At 41.0% G+C, this 13,372-nt stretch overlaps 1 protein-coding gene across 1 annotated transcript; it reads right to left on the minus strand.

Moving 5' to 3' along the window:
* Nucleotides 1-6,163: 6,163 nt before the first annotated feature.
* Nucleotides 6,164-10,915, minus strand: LOC140715616 (beta-2-microglobulin-like). The gene is made up of 3 exons (XM_073027985.1): nucleotides 10,750-10,915; nucleotides 8,892-9,173; nucleotides 6,164-7,361 (listed from the first exon to the last, which is right to left on the minus strand). The coding sequence occupies exons 1-3, from the start codon at nucleotides 10,841-10,843 to the stop codon at nucleotides 7,189-7,191; spliced, it is 549 nt and encodes a 182-aa protein (XP_072884086.1). The 5' UTR covers nucleotides 10,844-10,915; the 3' UTR covers nucleotides 6,164-7,188.
* Nucleotides 10,916-13,372: the final 2,457 nt, after the last annotated feature.

Below are 13,372 nucleotides of genomic sequence, written 5' to 3' on the forward strand. Positions count from 1 at the left end.
TTGGAATCTGGCTGACTCGCATTGCAGCTCTTTACATTGATTTAAACCATTTCAATTTGATTTCCTATTCTCATTTCTTGGGAGGGGGAGGGGTGGCTGGGTGGAGATACATCTCTACCAAAGGAGGTGCAAAGTGCATCTTTCCTCTCCTAGCTTGCAGGTCACCTTTGGGTATGGTGTAGCACCTGCTTAGCCCCACAATCAGGGTCACATGAAGCCACAGGGGCAGGTGGTGGATGGTCATATGAACAGCTGGTACATAACATATTTCCTGGTTATGTGACAATTGTCAATTGGCAATAGCCAGACAGACAGTCTCTGGTGAGTATTAATAATGGCTGGAGTCATCTGTTTTGTACAACAACTCCCCAGAAGACGTCAATGGCAAACCACTTCTGTAGAATTTGCCAAAAACCTATGACCATGATCATCCACGTCCTACAACATGGCACATGGTGATGATGACGATTCCCATTCCAATATGTCTGTCCCTGAATTCCTTACTTCCATAATCAGGTTAAACTCAGGTTGGAGGAGCAAACCCTCGTGTTCCGAACGGGAGCCTCCAACCTTATGGCATAAATTATGATTCTTCTAATGAGGAAATTGCCCTCCCCACATTTCTTCCTTGTCTATTCCATATTCTGGCTCCCCTTTCACCTCTTTCCTTATCCTCATTTGCCCATTACCCCCCTCTGGTGCTCCTCCTCCTTCCCTTCCCACCATGGTCAACTATTCTGTCCTTTCAGATTCTTCCTTCTTCAGCTTTCCTTTCCCACCTACCACCTCCCAGCTTGTCACCATCCCTACTCCCCCACCCACCACCTCCCTCTGCCTTCACCTATGGCCTGACAGTTTACTTTCCTCCTTATTCTTTCCTTTCCAATCCCAATGAAGTCTCTCAGTCTGAAATGCCGACTGTTTATTTCCCTCCATAGATGCTGCCTAGCCTGCAGATATGCTCCACCATTTTGCGTGTGTCTCCTGCTCTGGATTGCAGTATCTCTTGTGCTTGTCTTTAACTGTAGTGCTGGAGATCAGTGTTGTCAATGCCTGCAGAGAAGTTATTGAAAGAATCTGAAACCTACATCCTAAGGAATAATTAACCTCTGAGCAAAATCTTCCTGTTGCCACAACTGCTTCTAAGAATGAAGAACGTTTGTTGGTTCAAATAAAATCTGAACGGACTTTGTCATCCAAAAGCAAGATGATTCAAGTTCAGAAAACTAAAGTACACTGAAGTGGTTTGAGATGTGTCTATTTTAATGAGAGGAATATTATGAATAATGCGGATGAGCTTAGATCGTGGATCAGCACTTGGAGCTATGATGTTGTGGCCATTACAGATGCTTGGAAGGTACAGAGGCAAGAATGGCTGCTTCAAGTGCCAGGCTTTTGATGTTTCAGAAAGGATAGGGAGGGAGGAAAAAGAGGTGGAGGCGTGGCACTGTCGATCAGAGATAGTGTCAGGGCTGCAGAAGGGGACGTCATGGAGGGGTTGTCTACAGAGTCTCTGTGGGTGTAAGTTAGGAATAGGAAGGGTCAATAACTCTACTGGGTGCTTTTTATACACCATCCAATAGTAACAGGGACATTCAGGAGCAGATAGGGAGACAGATTCTGGAAAGGGGTAATAATAACAGGGTTGTTGTGGTGGGAGATTTTAATTTCCCAAATATTGATTGGTATCTCCCTAGAGTGTGGGATTTAGATGGGGTAAAGTTTGTTAGGTGTGTTCAGAAAGGTTTCTTGACACAATGTGTAGATAAGCCTACAAAAGGAGAGGCTGTCCTTGATCTGGAATTGGGAAATGAACCTGGTCATGTGTCAGGTCTCTCAGTGGGAGAGCATTTTGGAGATAGTGATCTCAATTCTATCTCCTTTACCATAGCATTGGAGAGGGATAGGAATAAAAAAGTTAAGGAAACATTTAAGTGGAGTAAGGGGAAATATGAGGCTCTCAGGCAGGAGCTTGGAAGCATAAATTGGAAACAAATGTTCTCAGGAAAATATGTGGAAGAAATGTGGCAAATGTTCAGGGGATATTTGTGTGGGGTTCTGAGTAGGTATATTCCAATGGAATGGAAAGAATGGAAGGGTACAAGATCTGTGGTAAACAAAGGCTGTTGTAAATCTAGTCAAGAAGAAAAGAGGAGCTTACAAAAGGTTCTAAAAACTAGGTAATGATACAAATCTAGAAGATTGTAAGGCGAGCAGGAATGGGCACAAGAATGAAATTAGGAGAGCCAACAGGGGCTATGAGAAGAACTTAACGGGCAGGATTAAGGAAAACCCCAAGGCATTCTACAAGAATGTGAGAAGCAAGAGGATAAGATGTGAGAAAATAGGACAGTGCAAAAGTCATGGAACCGGAGGAAATAGCAGAGGTACTACATGAATAGTTTGCTTCAGTATTCACTGCAGAAAAGGATGTTGGTGATTGTAGGGATGACTTACAGTGGACTAAAAGCTTGAGCACGTAGATATTAAGGAAGTTGATGTGCTGGAGCTTTTGGAAAGCATCAAGTTGGATAAGTCACCGGGACCGGAAGAGATGTACCCCAGGCTAAAGCGGGAAGCAAACAAGGAGATTGCTGATCTCTGGCAATGAACTTTGCATCATCAATGAGGACGGGAGAGCTTCTGGAGGATTGAAGGGTTGCAAATGTTGTTCCCTTATTCAAGAAAGGGAGTAGAGATAGCCCAGGAAATTATAGGCCACCAATTCCTACTTCAGTAGTTGCTAAGTTAATGGAGAAGATCCTGAGAGGCAGGGCTTGTGAACATTTGGAGAGGCATAATATGATTAGGAATAGTCAGCATGGTTTTGTCAAAAGCAGGTCGTGTCTTACTAGCCTGATTGAATTTTTTGAGGATGTGACTAAACACGTCGATGTCGTGTGTATGGATTTTAGACAGGCATTTGATAAGGTACTCTATGCAAGGGTTATTAAGAAGGTAAGGAGGCATGGGATCCAAGGGGACATTGCTTTGTGGATCCAGAACTGGCTTACCCACAGAAGGCAAAGAGTGGCTGTCGGCGGGTCATATTCTACATGGAGTCCGGTGACCAGTGGTGTGCCTCAGGGATTGGTTCTGGGACCCTTATACTTTCTGATTTTTATAAATGACCTGAATGAGGAGGTGGAGGGATGGGTTAGTAAATTTTCAGATGACACAAAGGTTGGGGATGTTGTGGGTAGCGTACAGGGCTGTTTGAGGTTACAAAGGGACATTGATCTGATGCAAAACTGGGCTGAGCAGTGGTCAGATGGAGTTCAACCTAGATAAGTGTGAGGTGGTTCATTTTGGTAGGTCAAATATGATGGCAGAATATAGCATTAATGGTAACATTCTTGGCAGTGTGGAGGATCAGAGGGATCCTGGGGTCCGAGTCCATAGGACACTCAAAGCTCCTGCACAGGTTGACTTTATGGTTAAGAAGGCAAACACTGCTTTAGCCTTCATTAATCATGGGATCGAGTTTAAGAGCCGAGAGGTAATGTTGCAGCTATATGGGACCCTGGTCTGACCCAACTTGAAGTACTGTGCTCAGTTCTGGTCGCCTCACTGCAGGAAGGTCGTGGAAACCACAGAAAGAGTGCAGGGGAGTTACAAGGATGTTGCCTGGATTGGGAAGCATGCCTTATAAGAATAGGTTGAATGAACTCGGCCTTTTCTCCTTGGAGCAAAAAAGGATGAGGGGGTGACATGATAGAGGTGTACAAGATTATGATAGGCATTTATTGTGTGAATAGTCAGAGACTTTTCCCCAGGGCTGAAATGGCTATCACAAGATGGCATAGTTTTAAGGTACTTGGAAGTAGCTACAGAGGAGATTTCAGGGGTACATTTTTTTATGCAGAGAGTGGTAAGCGTGTGGAATGGGTTGCTGGCAGCGGTGGTGGAGGCAGAAAAAATAGGGTCTTTCGAGAGACTCCTGGATGGCTACATGGAGCTCAGGAAACTAGAGGGCTATGGGTACAGGTAAGGACATGTTCGGCACAGCTTTGTGGGCCAAAGGCCTTGTGCTCTATGTTTCTGCACTCATTGTCCACTTTACTGGATTTTGCTTGTATCTAATAAAGTGACCACTGAGTGTATATTTGTGCTCTTCTGCTGCACTTGACCAAGGTTCGACATGCTGTCCATTCAGAGATGCACTTCTGCACCCCACTGTTGTAACTCATGGTTATTTAAATTACTGTCGCCTTCTTGTTAGTTTGGAACAGTATGGTCATTCTCTTCTGAATTCTCTCATTGACAAGACATTTTTGAACACAGAACTGACGTTCCAGGATTTTTTTTTCTTTTTCACACCATTCTCTGTAAACTGTTGTGCATGAAAATCCAACGGAGATATCATTTTAAAATAAATTTGTTAACAAAATACAGATGTCACATGTCAATTCTGGGATTTCTTTTTGACGGGCATAAAATACCTACAACAGAATCAATAGAAGACCACACCAACTTGGGCATTCAACCAGTGTGCAAAAGACAAATTTTGCTAAATATGCAAGTTAAGTTATCCTCAGGCTTTTGTACCTTCTTCACGATGGCAACAATGAGAAGAAAGCATGTCCTGGGTGCTGGGAGTCCCTAATCATAGATGCTGCTTTCCTGTGACAGCATTTCATGTAGATGCGATCAGTGTTGGGGAAGGTTTTTCTCAGCAGTTTCTGAGATACTCAAACCACCCGTCTCGCACCGACATTCATTCCACCGTCAAAGTCACTTGGGTCACATTTCATCCCCATTTTGATGTTTGGTCTGAACAACAACTGAACCCCTTGAACATGTCTTCATGTTTTTATGCATTGAGTTGCTGTAATATGAAGAAGCAGGTGTACCTTTTAAAGTGGCTACGCAATGTATATGGAGCATAAGAGGTTGCAGTCCATTTGAATGTCAGAAGAAGTGCTCCTCAAGTTCTGGCTAAACATCAACCTTGTGCTCATCAACTACAGTCACACAGTATTAGTAGGTCCAGTCCTGGGCCTAGCCAAAATGGACATTCACTGGTCAAGGCAGCAGGCAGTCAAGGTCCCTCTTCCAGTATTACATTTGTGCAAGTGCTTCCATGGAAAGGGAGCATGCAATCTCTATGGGTACGATAGGGGATTTCTGAGAATGGTGCAACACCCCCTTCCCTCCCCCCAAGGAACTGAGTGACTTGTAGACTATAGTAATTGTATTTTAATTGGAAGCTGTTGATAGTTTTGTAAATCCCTGACCATTGTCTGCCTTTTGTATGTTGTAAAATAACAGCATGATCATTTGGCAAGAGCCAAACACTAAAATCTCAGGAGACACATTGGTTTGATGTGCAGGGGGACGTGCAATTTGACTCATCGAACACCTACCCAGGAAAATAATTATCACCAGCTACCCCGAGAAAAGAAATTGGTAACTTACAGAGGCAGTAGTTGCAAAAAAGAGGAACTATAGATATTGTGCAAAACAAACCGTTTATTCTCCACAAACAGCACAGGCTTATTTTCTGTTTTAGATTTACAGAGTTTTGGTATTCACTGATTAAATGATTAGCTTTAGCTTACAACAACAGTAATGGCTCACTCATACAGAAATGCACCTCCCCAACTTCACAAACAGAAGTGAAAACAGAGAAACTGGCGATAAAGAAATGGTTTATGAAGGGTTTGTGGCACAGCAGAGCACAAGGGCATAAATAGGTCAGTCTGGAAGAAAATTCTGAATAAAATGTTAAGATATCTGAGATATCCTGCACCTTCCTTTAATTATCAATATGCCTAGTGCTGACCTTAGTGCATAACACAGCTGAACAAGATGAAGACATTGAAGGTCATAAATTGTAGGGAGGACCCTGTGGGCTGTCAGGTTTCTGACAATTACAATAAGTGTCCTGGTTTTTCCTTCACTTGTCATATATTAACATATGAAACAAATTATACCTTTGTACTTTTAACAATTTACTGGATTCAAGGATTTAATTAACCTGTATATCATAAATAAAGATTCAGCATTCAGCCTGAGTTCTCAGCATGCTTGTAATAATCCATCCATGTTTAATAACCCATCCCTATGTGCTGTGGGCACTAGAGGCTGTCTCTGGCATTTTCATGGGAATTGATAAGAGACACAGGATTGATTTTTTTAAACATTGACTGATGTAATTGACTTTGTGCGTATGTATAAAGAAGGGTATGACTATTGTTCTTTGGAAGTCTTGGAGATCTCACTGTTAGCAAGTCATTCTTTCTTATTCATCAATATTCTCTAGTCATTTCAAAGTCCATGTCCAATGTATTTGTGACCAACTTGAATTGAATTTCCATAGCAAATTAATTTCCCTAACAGAGATGCAGAATGGTTAAAGAAGCAGATGTGTCAGAACAATGCTGCACAGAAAAATGCTCCTTTGCCATCTTGTCTATGATGAACTACTACTGTACTTAGTCCCATCAAACCACACCTGGTCCATAGCCCTCCACACCCCTCCCATCCATATTTATCCAAATTTCTCTTATACGTTGAAACCAAACCATCATCCACCATTTCTTTTGGCAGTTTGTTCCATCCACATTCTCACCACCCGCTGTGTGAGCTTCCACCGTTAAGTTATAACCTCTCATTCTCAGTGGAAAATGACTGCTTTCAATTATCTCATTTACACCCCTCATAACTTGGTACACCGCTATCAAAACTCCTTTGGTCTCCTATGCTCTAGGGATTACGGTCTTAACCTATTCAACCTTTCCTTCTAGTTCAGGTCTGCAACTTCTAGCAACATCCTTGTAAATTTTCTTTGCATTTTTTCAGTTTTATTGATATCTTTCCTGTAGATTGGTGACCAGAACTGAACAGAATACTCCAAATCAGGCTTCACCAATGTCTTGTGCAACTTGACCATAACATCCCAACTCCTGTACTCAATACTTTGATTTACGAAGGCAAATGTGCCATTCGTTTTATGACCCGACCTACTTGTGATCTTATCTATCTGAAGGGGATTCTTGTTGCATTTAGCAGATGGTATATTAAAATGGAAGACTGACAGATGGAATAAAGAATATTGAAATTAGAAAGTGGAATTTGAAATCAATACCCTAAGCTGGAAGAGAATTATGCATTACAAATCTGAGTGCACAAAACGGTGACAAAGCAAGGTACAGATCACCGGGAAATATTGCAGAAATTATTTTTTCATTGAGAAGGGTTATTGATCCGGATAATCAAAGAGCCCCAGCCAGACAGTAGCAATGAAAAACATAAGTAGAGTCCAACTGCTGTGCCAAGTATTCCTGTAATCATCCCACAGATCAAAACAGCATGCTGGCTTGTATCCAGTTCTTCAGCACTAATTTGTTCTTCTGGTTCTGTGAACAAAGCACACAGTCATTTTTTGAACAAGGAACTAGTTTTTAAAATCAGCTTGAAAAAAGATACCACAACTTATTTGTCCTCTTGGGTTTCTGGTGTTCCCCATTCTTGGCTGAATATACTTTTCAACGGGTATAAATAGGATAAATGCAAGCAGGCTTTTTTTCACTGAGGTTGGGTGGGACTACAACTAGAGCTCATGGATGAAGGGTAAAAGGTGGAAATGTGGGGAAACCCCTTCATTCAGACAGCTGTGAGCGTGTGGAACGAGCTGCCAGAGAAGTGGTGGATGCGAGCTCGACTTCAATGTTTAAAAGAAGTTTGAAAAGATCTATGGACGTTAGGGCTATGGTCAAGGAGAACAGGCAGATTAGATGGTTCTGCAAAGATCAGATGGGGCAAAGGTCCTGCTTCTGTGCTGTACTTTTCTATGACTTTATGATTAAATGGCTGTCAACTAACAATGGCACAGTAATGCAGAAGTTGGTACAACACTTTATAATACCAGTGACCGGGTTTAATTCCTGCAGCTATCTGCAAGCAGTTTGTATGTTCTCCCCATGACGGATTGGGTTTCCTCCAGGTGCTCCGGTTTACTCCCACAGTCCAATGACATAACAATTAGTAGGTTAATTGGTCGTTGTAAACTGTCCATGTGTTAAAAATTGGGAGTTGCTGAGTGGTGCGGCTGGACAGCCCTTTCCGAGCTGCATCGCTAAAAAAATGCAACATGAGCAATGGGGTTGATCAACATAAGCCCAAATAGTCACATTGCATCCTTCACGTTCCACTGGGAATTGCTGGATACTGAGTGCAAGCTGGAACCTGGGCTGCTTTTCCTCTCAGCGACCTAACAGAGCAACAAGAAAGTTCAAACCAATCTCAAACAACAACACACCCAAAATGCTGGTGGAACACAGCAGGCCAGGCAGCATCTATAGAGAGAGGATTTCCTAGTGTTTGCTCTGTAAAACCAATCTCGTTCAGGGTGGAGTGATTCAGCAATACCGCTCATTAGTGAATCTATTGCTAGGCTCCAGATTGGGTTGGAGTGGTACAAGGTTAGCTGAAATGTGCCGATTCTGCCATGATCTTTAAATTCTTGAGACTGTAGCACTTTATATAGCTAGCCAGCCATCCCTTACTAGCCATAAACTTCTTCCTCTCGCTCACAACATAAGTAGCGAACGAATGAGACGCGAGGCGAACACTGCTCAAACGAGTGCTGGAGAGCGACTGAGGAGTTGTGAAATGGCAGGAGGCTACAGCAGGGTATGCCTACACATCACCTCAATCGCATGGATTCAGCGTAGTGCTCGGCACACGGCAAATTCAAGTTTTGCTTTTTGGAACATCCTGGAATTTTTTTTCGAATATTTTCGATCCGCGGTTCTTTGAATCCGTGGATATGGAGGGCCGACTGTACATGTACATCACCATATACAACCCTGAGGGGCAGTTTCCTGTACACATACTCAGTAAATGCATAGAATAATAACCATAACAGAATGGATCAATTCTCTTACCCCAGTAAATTACTTTTTCCTCTTTGCTGATGTTGTGCAGCACTCTACAAGAGTATATGTCACCATCTGCTGGCTGGATGTATGTGTTGTGGAGCACTTGGAATCGCCAATCTTTGCCATATGAGAGGTGTGAGGAGTTAACTTTGCCACTGGCAGGCTTCTTGTTCTTCTGTAATGTTACAATTATGGCCGGTGGGAAAAAGCCGCTAACGAAACAGGTCAGAGTGTTTACCTCCCCGAAGACAACTGGTTTCTCTGAGTACAGATAGAGCTCACCGATTTCTAAAAGAACAAATTAAAGATTTTTTAATCTCAATTGCACTGAATGATGATTAATATCTATTAATCCCCTTCAGTCATATTTTCTTTCAAAGTTCTAAAGTTCAAAGTACATTGATGATCACAGCACATATATTTCACTATATACAGCGCTGAGATTTGATTTCTTGTGAGCATGCTTGGTAAATCCAACAACCATAAATGAATCAATGAAAGATTGAACCCAATAGGGTGGACAAATAACCTGTCTGTAAAACACAGCAAACTGTGCAAATACAGAAGGAAAAAAATAATAACAAGGAACAAATAAGCAATAAATATCAAGAACATGAGATGGAGAATCTTGAAAAGTGAATCCATAGGTGTGGGAACATTTCAGTGATGGGGCAAGTGAAACTATTACCACTGAATCAAGAGCCTGATGGTTGATGGGAAAATAGCTAATCCTGAATATGGTGGTGTCAGTCCTGAGCTCCTGTACTTCTTCCTGATAGCAGCAGTAAGAAGAGATCATGATCCACTGTTTTCTGGGATTGCCGACTCATTGCTGGCAACTCAACTATAGTGGGAAGATAGCGAACCAAGTCCACGTAATTCCTTTTAGCAATACCAACAATATAAGATTTACTGCAGAGTATAGTCAGAAACATTCTGCTGTGAGCAGGTGAAGCGGAGGCTTGCTAATCATCTGCCATTTGACAATCAATGTTCACATCATCTATTTGATGGAGCCACGGAACTAACTGCCAGTATTATTCTGATACAACAAAGCATTAATTATGACAGTGTGCTGCAGCGCCAGCCGTTTGTGCACACGCTCTTAACTCAAATTTCTAACAAAAGTGATATGAATCTTAAGCTGGCAGGTAATGTGTTGGCCTGTGTCAGTTTGGGGCTTGAGTTCCAGAGCCACAAGGAAATGTTTAGACCATAATTGGTGTTTTGTGTTTCGTTCTGGTCGCCTCCGTATAGGAAGGATGCAGAGCTTTAGAGAGGGTGCAGAGGATGGTGTCTGGATTAGAAAACATGTCTTATGAGGATATGTTGGGAAGGTTAGGACTTATCTCTTCAGAGAGGAGGAGGTTGAACAGAGACATGATAGAAGTGTACAAGATAATAAGAGCATAGACAGAGTGGACAGCCAAACACTTTTTCACAGAGTGGAAATGGCTAAAACATTAGGGAATAACTTTGTGTTCGGAGGAAAGTACCAGGAGAGGGGTTGGGAGGTGTAACGTCAGACGGAGACTTTTGAGTTCAAGAGCTGGGTGGTAATGTTGCAGCTCTATAAAACTCTGGTTAGTGGGTGTGTGGAAGACCCTGTCAGGAGTGGTGGTGGAGGTGGATATATTAGGTACATTTAAGAAACTCTTAGAGAGGCACATAGATGAAAGGACATTTGAGGACTGTGCAGGTGAAAGAGTTAGATGGATCTTGGTGTAGTTTGAAAGTTCATCACAACATGGTGGGCCAAAGGGCCTGTACTGTGCTGTACTGTTAGCTAAATCCATACGAGGACACCTTATTGGGCTGATGGTAGTCAGTACACAGAGCTGATCACAATCCTATCTTGACTCACCGTTTGGGGGAGGAGAGTTGTTGGTTAACTCCATTGCACCATTCATCAGGTACTTTAGCCATGCGAACACATTTCCTGCTAATAGCCTATCCATAGGTAAATGGGATGAGTTTAAGCCAGACAAGTGAAACTGAAAACTCCGTAATGTGGTGTCATAGTAAGCAATACTTCTATCCTGAATCTTGAACTCAGCTCCGCCCTCTGGTAGGCTGGGGTCATCTGTAACAAAGAAGGTGACTGCCAACATGTCTGTCTCTGAAAAGATAAGAAAATCATTGTAAAAAAAGATTTTAAATCACATTATCAATTCTTGCAACTAATGTATAATTAGCCAACTCGTATAATAAGGTACACATACTCATTAATATAAATATCTAATTAGCCAATCATGTGGCACGATAAAAACATGACATATGGTCAAAAGGTTCAGTAGGCACGTCATAAATGGTGTGGAGAATCCAGGGACAGAGGAACCTTGATGTAGAAGGGTTGTACACACAGTAAATGATGGGGAGTGTCAAGGGATAGTGAGACTTTGCTGTATAAGAGCAAATGACACTATCCATAAATAGTGAGGAGTGTTGAGGGATAAAAGGATCTCGGTGTACAATGGTAAGGCAAACACTGTTTATGCTTCTTTTACTTCTTCATATTTCAAAGGAAGTTCCACAATTAATTGGCATGCCATTGGAAGGTGTAATTTACATTTTGATGGTGTGTTTTTGGACCAGTTGAGCAATCTGGTGCTTTGCTGTCTCCAAGGAAATTCAGTGAGGTTTGAAACATGATCAACACTGTTGTTTTTTAAATTAATTTTAAAAACAAAATTAATAGTTTGGCTACACAAGAAATCAGGAAAAATCTAATGTTTATGAAACAGAGACACTATGAAAGTGGATCTAAATCTATGAAAGTACTGTCGTTGAAACAAAAAAAAATAGCAGAAAATACAAGGCACAGAATTAGGGATCCAATAACAAAAGTGATAAAAAAATAAGCTAAGTGAAATTCAGGAAGCTTTTGAAGTGTTTTACAAAATTCTATATTCTGAAACTTCAGGGGGAAGCATAACACAAATTGACACCTACCCGAATTCTCTAGAGTTACCCACTTTAAACGGAACAAAATAAAACAATGACTGCTGACATAACTGAAGATGAACTAAAAACTGCAATTAGTAGGCTTAAATTAAGTAAGTCACCAGGATCAGATGGTTTTACGGCAGAGTGGTATAAAGAATTTATAAATGAGTTAATTCCTGTTTTACTCCCCACACTGAAATAGGCTCCAAAAAAAAAGCGCAAATGCTACCCAGCTGGAAGGAGGTGATCATCTCAGCTATACCGAAAGAAGGCAAGGATAAAACTGAATGTGGTTCATTTAGACCAATATCTGTCCTTAATGTAGATTATAGACTATTTCCCTCCATCATGGCAAATGATCAGAAGAGTTCCCACCCACACTGAGACATAATGATCAGAGAGGTTTTATACACAAGGCCAAAAACAAGACAATATACGAAGGACATTACATATTATGGATCATATACAAAAAAATAAAATTAAAGTAATAGTGATAAGCGTGGACACTGAAAAAGCATTTGATTCAGTTAATTTAAATGTTCTTTACAGAGTTTAACATAGATTTGGTTTACATGACACAATTATTAAAACTGTACAGTCACTATATGACAAACCCATTACTAGGATTAAAATCAATGGATATTTATCAAATAGTTTTGCCCTTAAAAAGGGGCTCGAGACAGGGTTGTGCATGGTTACCATTACACTTCACATTATATCTGGAACCATTAGCTCAATACATCAGACAAAATGAAGATATCAGGAGAATTACAGTTAAAGGGAGTGAGCATAAATTGGCCTGTTATGCAGATGACATTCTGATCTATCTAGGGCAACCAACATACTCTTTACCTAAATTGACGCAATCCTTTGAACAATATGGTTAATTATCAGGATACAAGATTAACATAAATAAAACCCAGTTATTTTCATATAACTATAGCCCATCAAGAGAAATTGAAAGTAGAAATCCCTTGGCATGGCAAACAGTCTTCAAATATTTGGGCATCATCATCAAAACTATCAGAATGCAATTTTTTTGATAACAAGATGGAATCTAATTCCTTTCTTTAGTCTCAGTTCAAGGATTGAATCCATTAAAATGAATATGTTGCCCAGATTATTATATTCTTTCAGACCCTACCAATTGAGATTATCCAAAATCAATTCAATGAATGGCACTGTGAGAAAATCTGAAGGATTATTCTAAAGTGGACTGTTCCTTTAACAAGAAGGAGAGGTTATAATAAGGTTTCAAAAAACTGGGAGGAAATAAAGAGATAGATAAGGTAGGAGCGAATGAAAAAAGATGTTACTCCATTGACTGCCAGCAGGGCTCTGAATTTCAATGTTTAAGCAAAGTTAGGATAGGTACATGGATGGTAAGGGTATTGATGGTTATGATCCCAGAGAAGATTGATGGGAATAGGTATTTTAAATGGTTTTGGCATAAACCAGATGGACCATGGAGGCATGTTTCTGTGTTGCACTTCTGTATTACTCTGTAATAATAAAAACTATAAATTACAGTAAAGTATGTA

The sequence above is a fragment of the Hemitrygon akajei genome, chromosome 24 (assembly GCF_048418815.1).
Source record: "Hemitrygon akajei chromosome 24, sHemAka1.3, whole genome shotgun sequence".
Lineage (NCBI taxonomy): Eukaryota > Metazoa > Chordata > Chondrichthyes > Myliobatiformes > Dasyatidae > Hemitrygon > Hemitrygon akajei.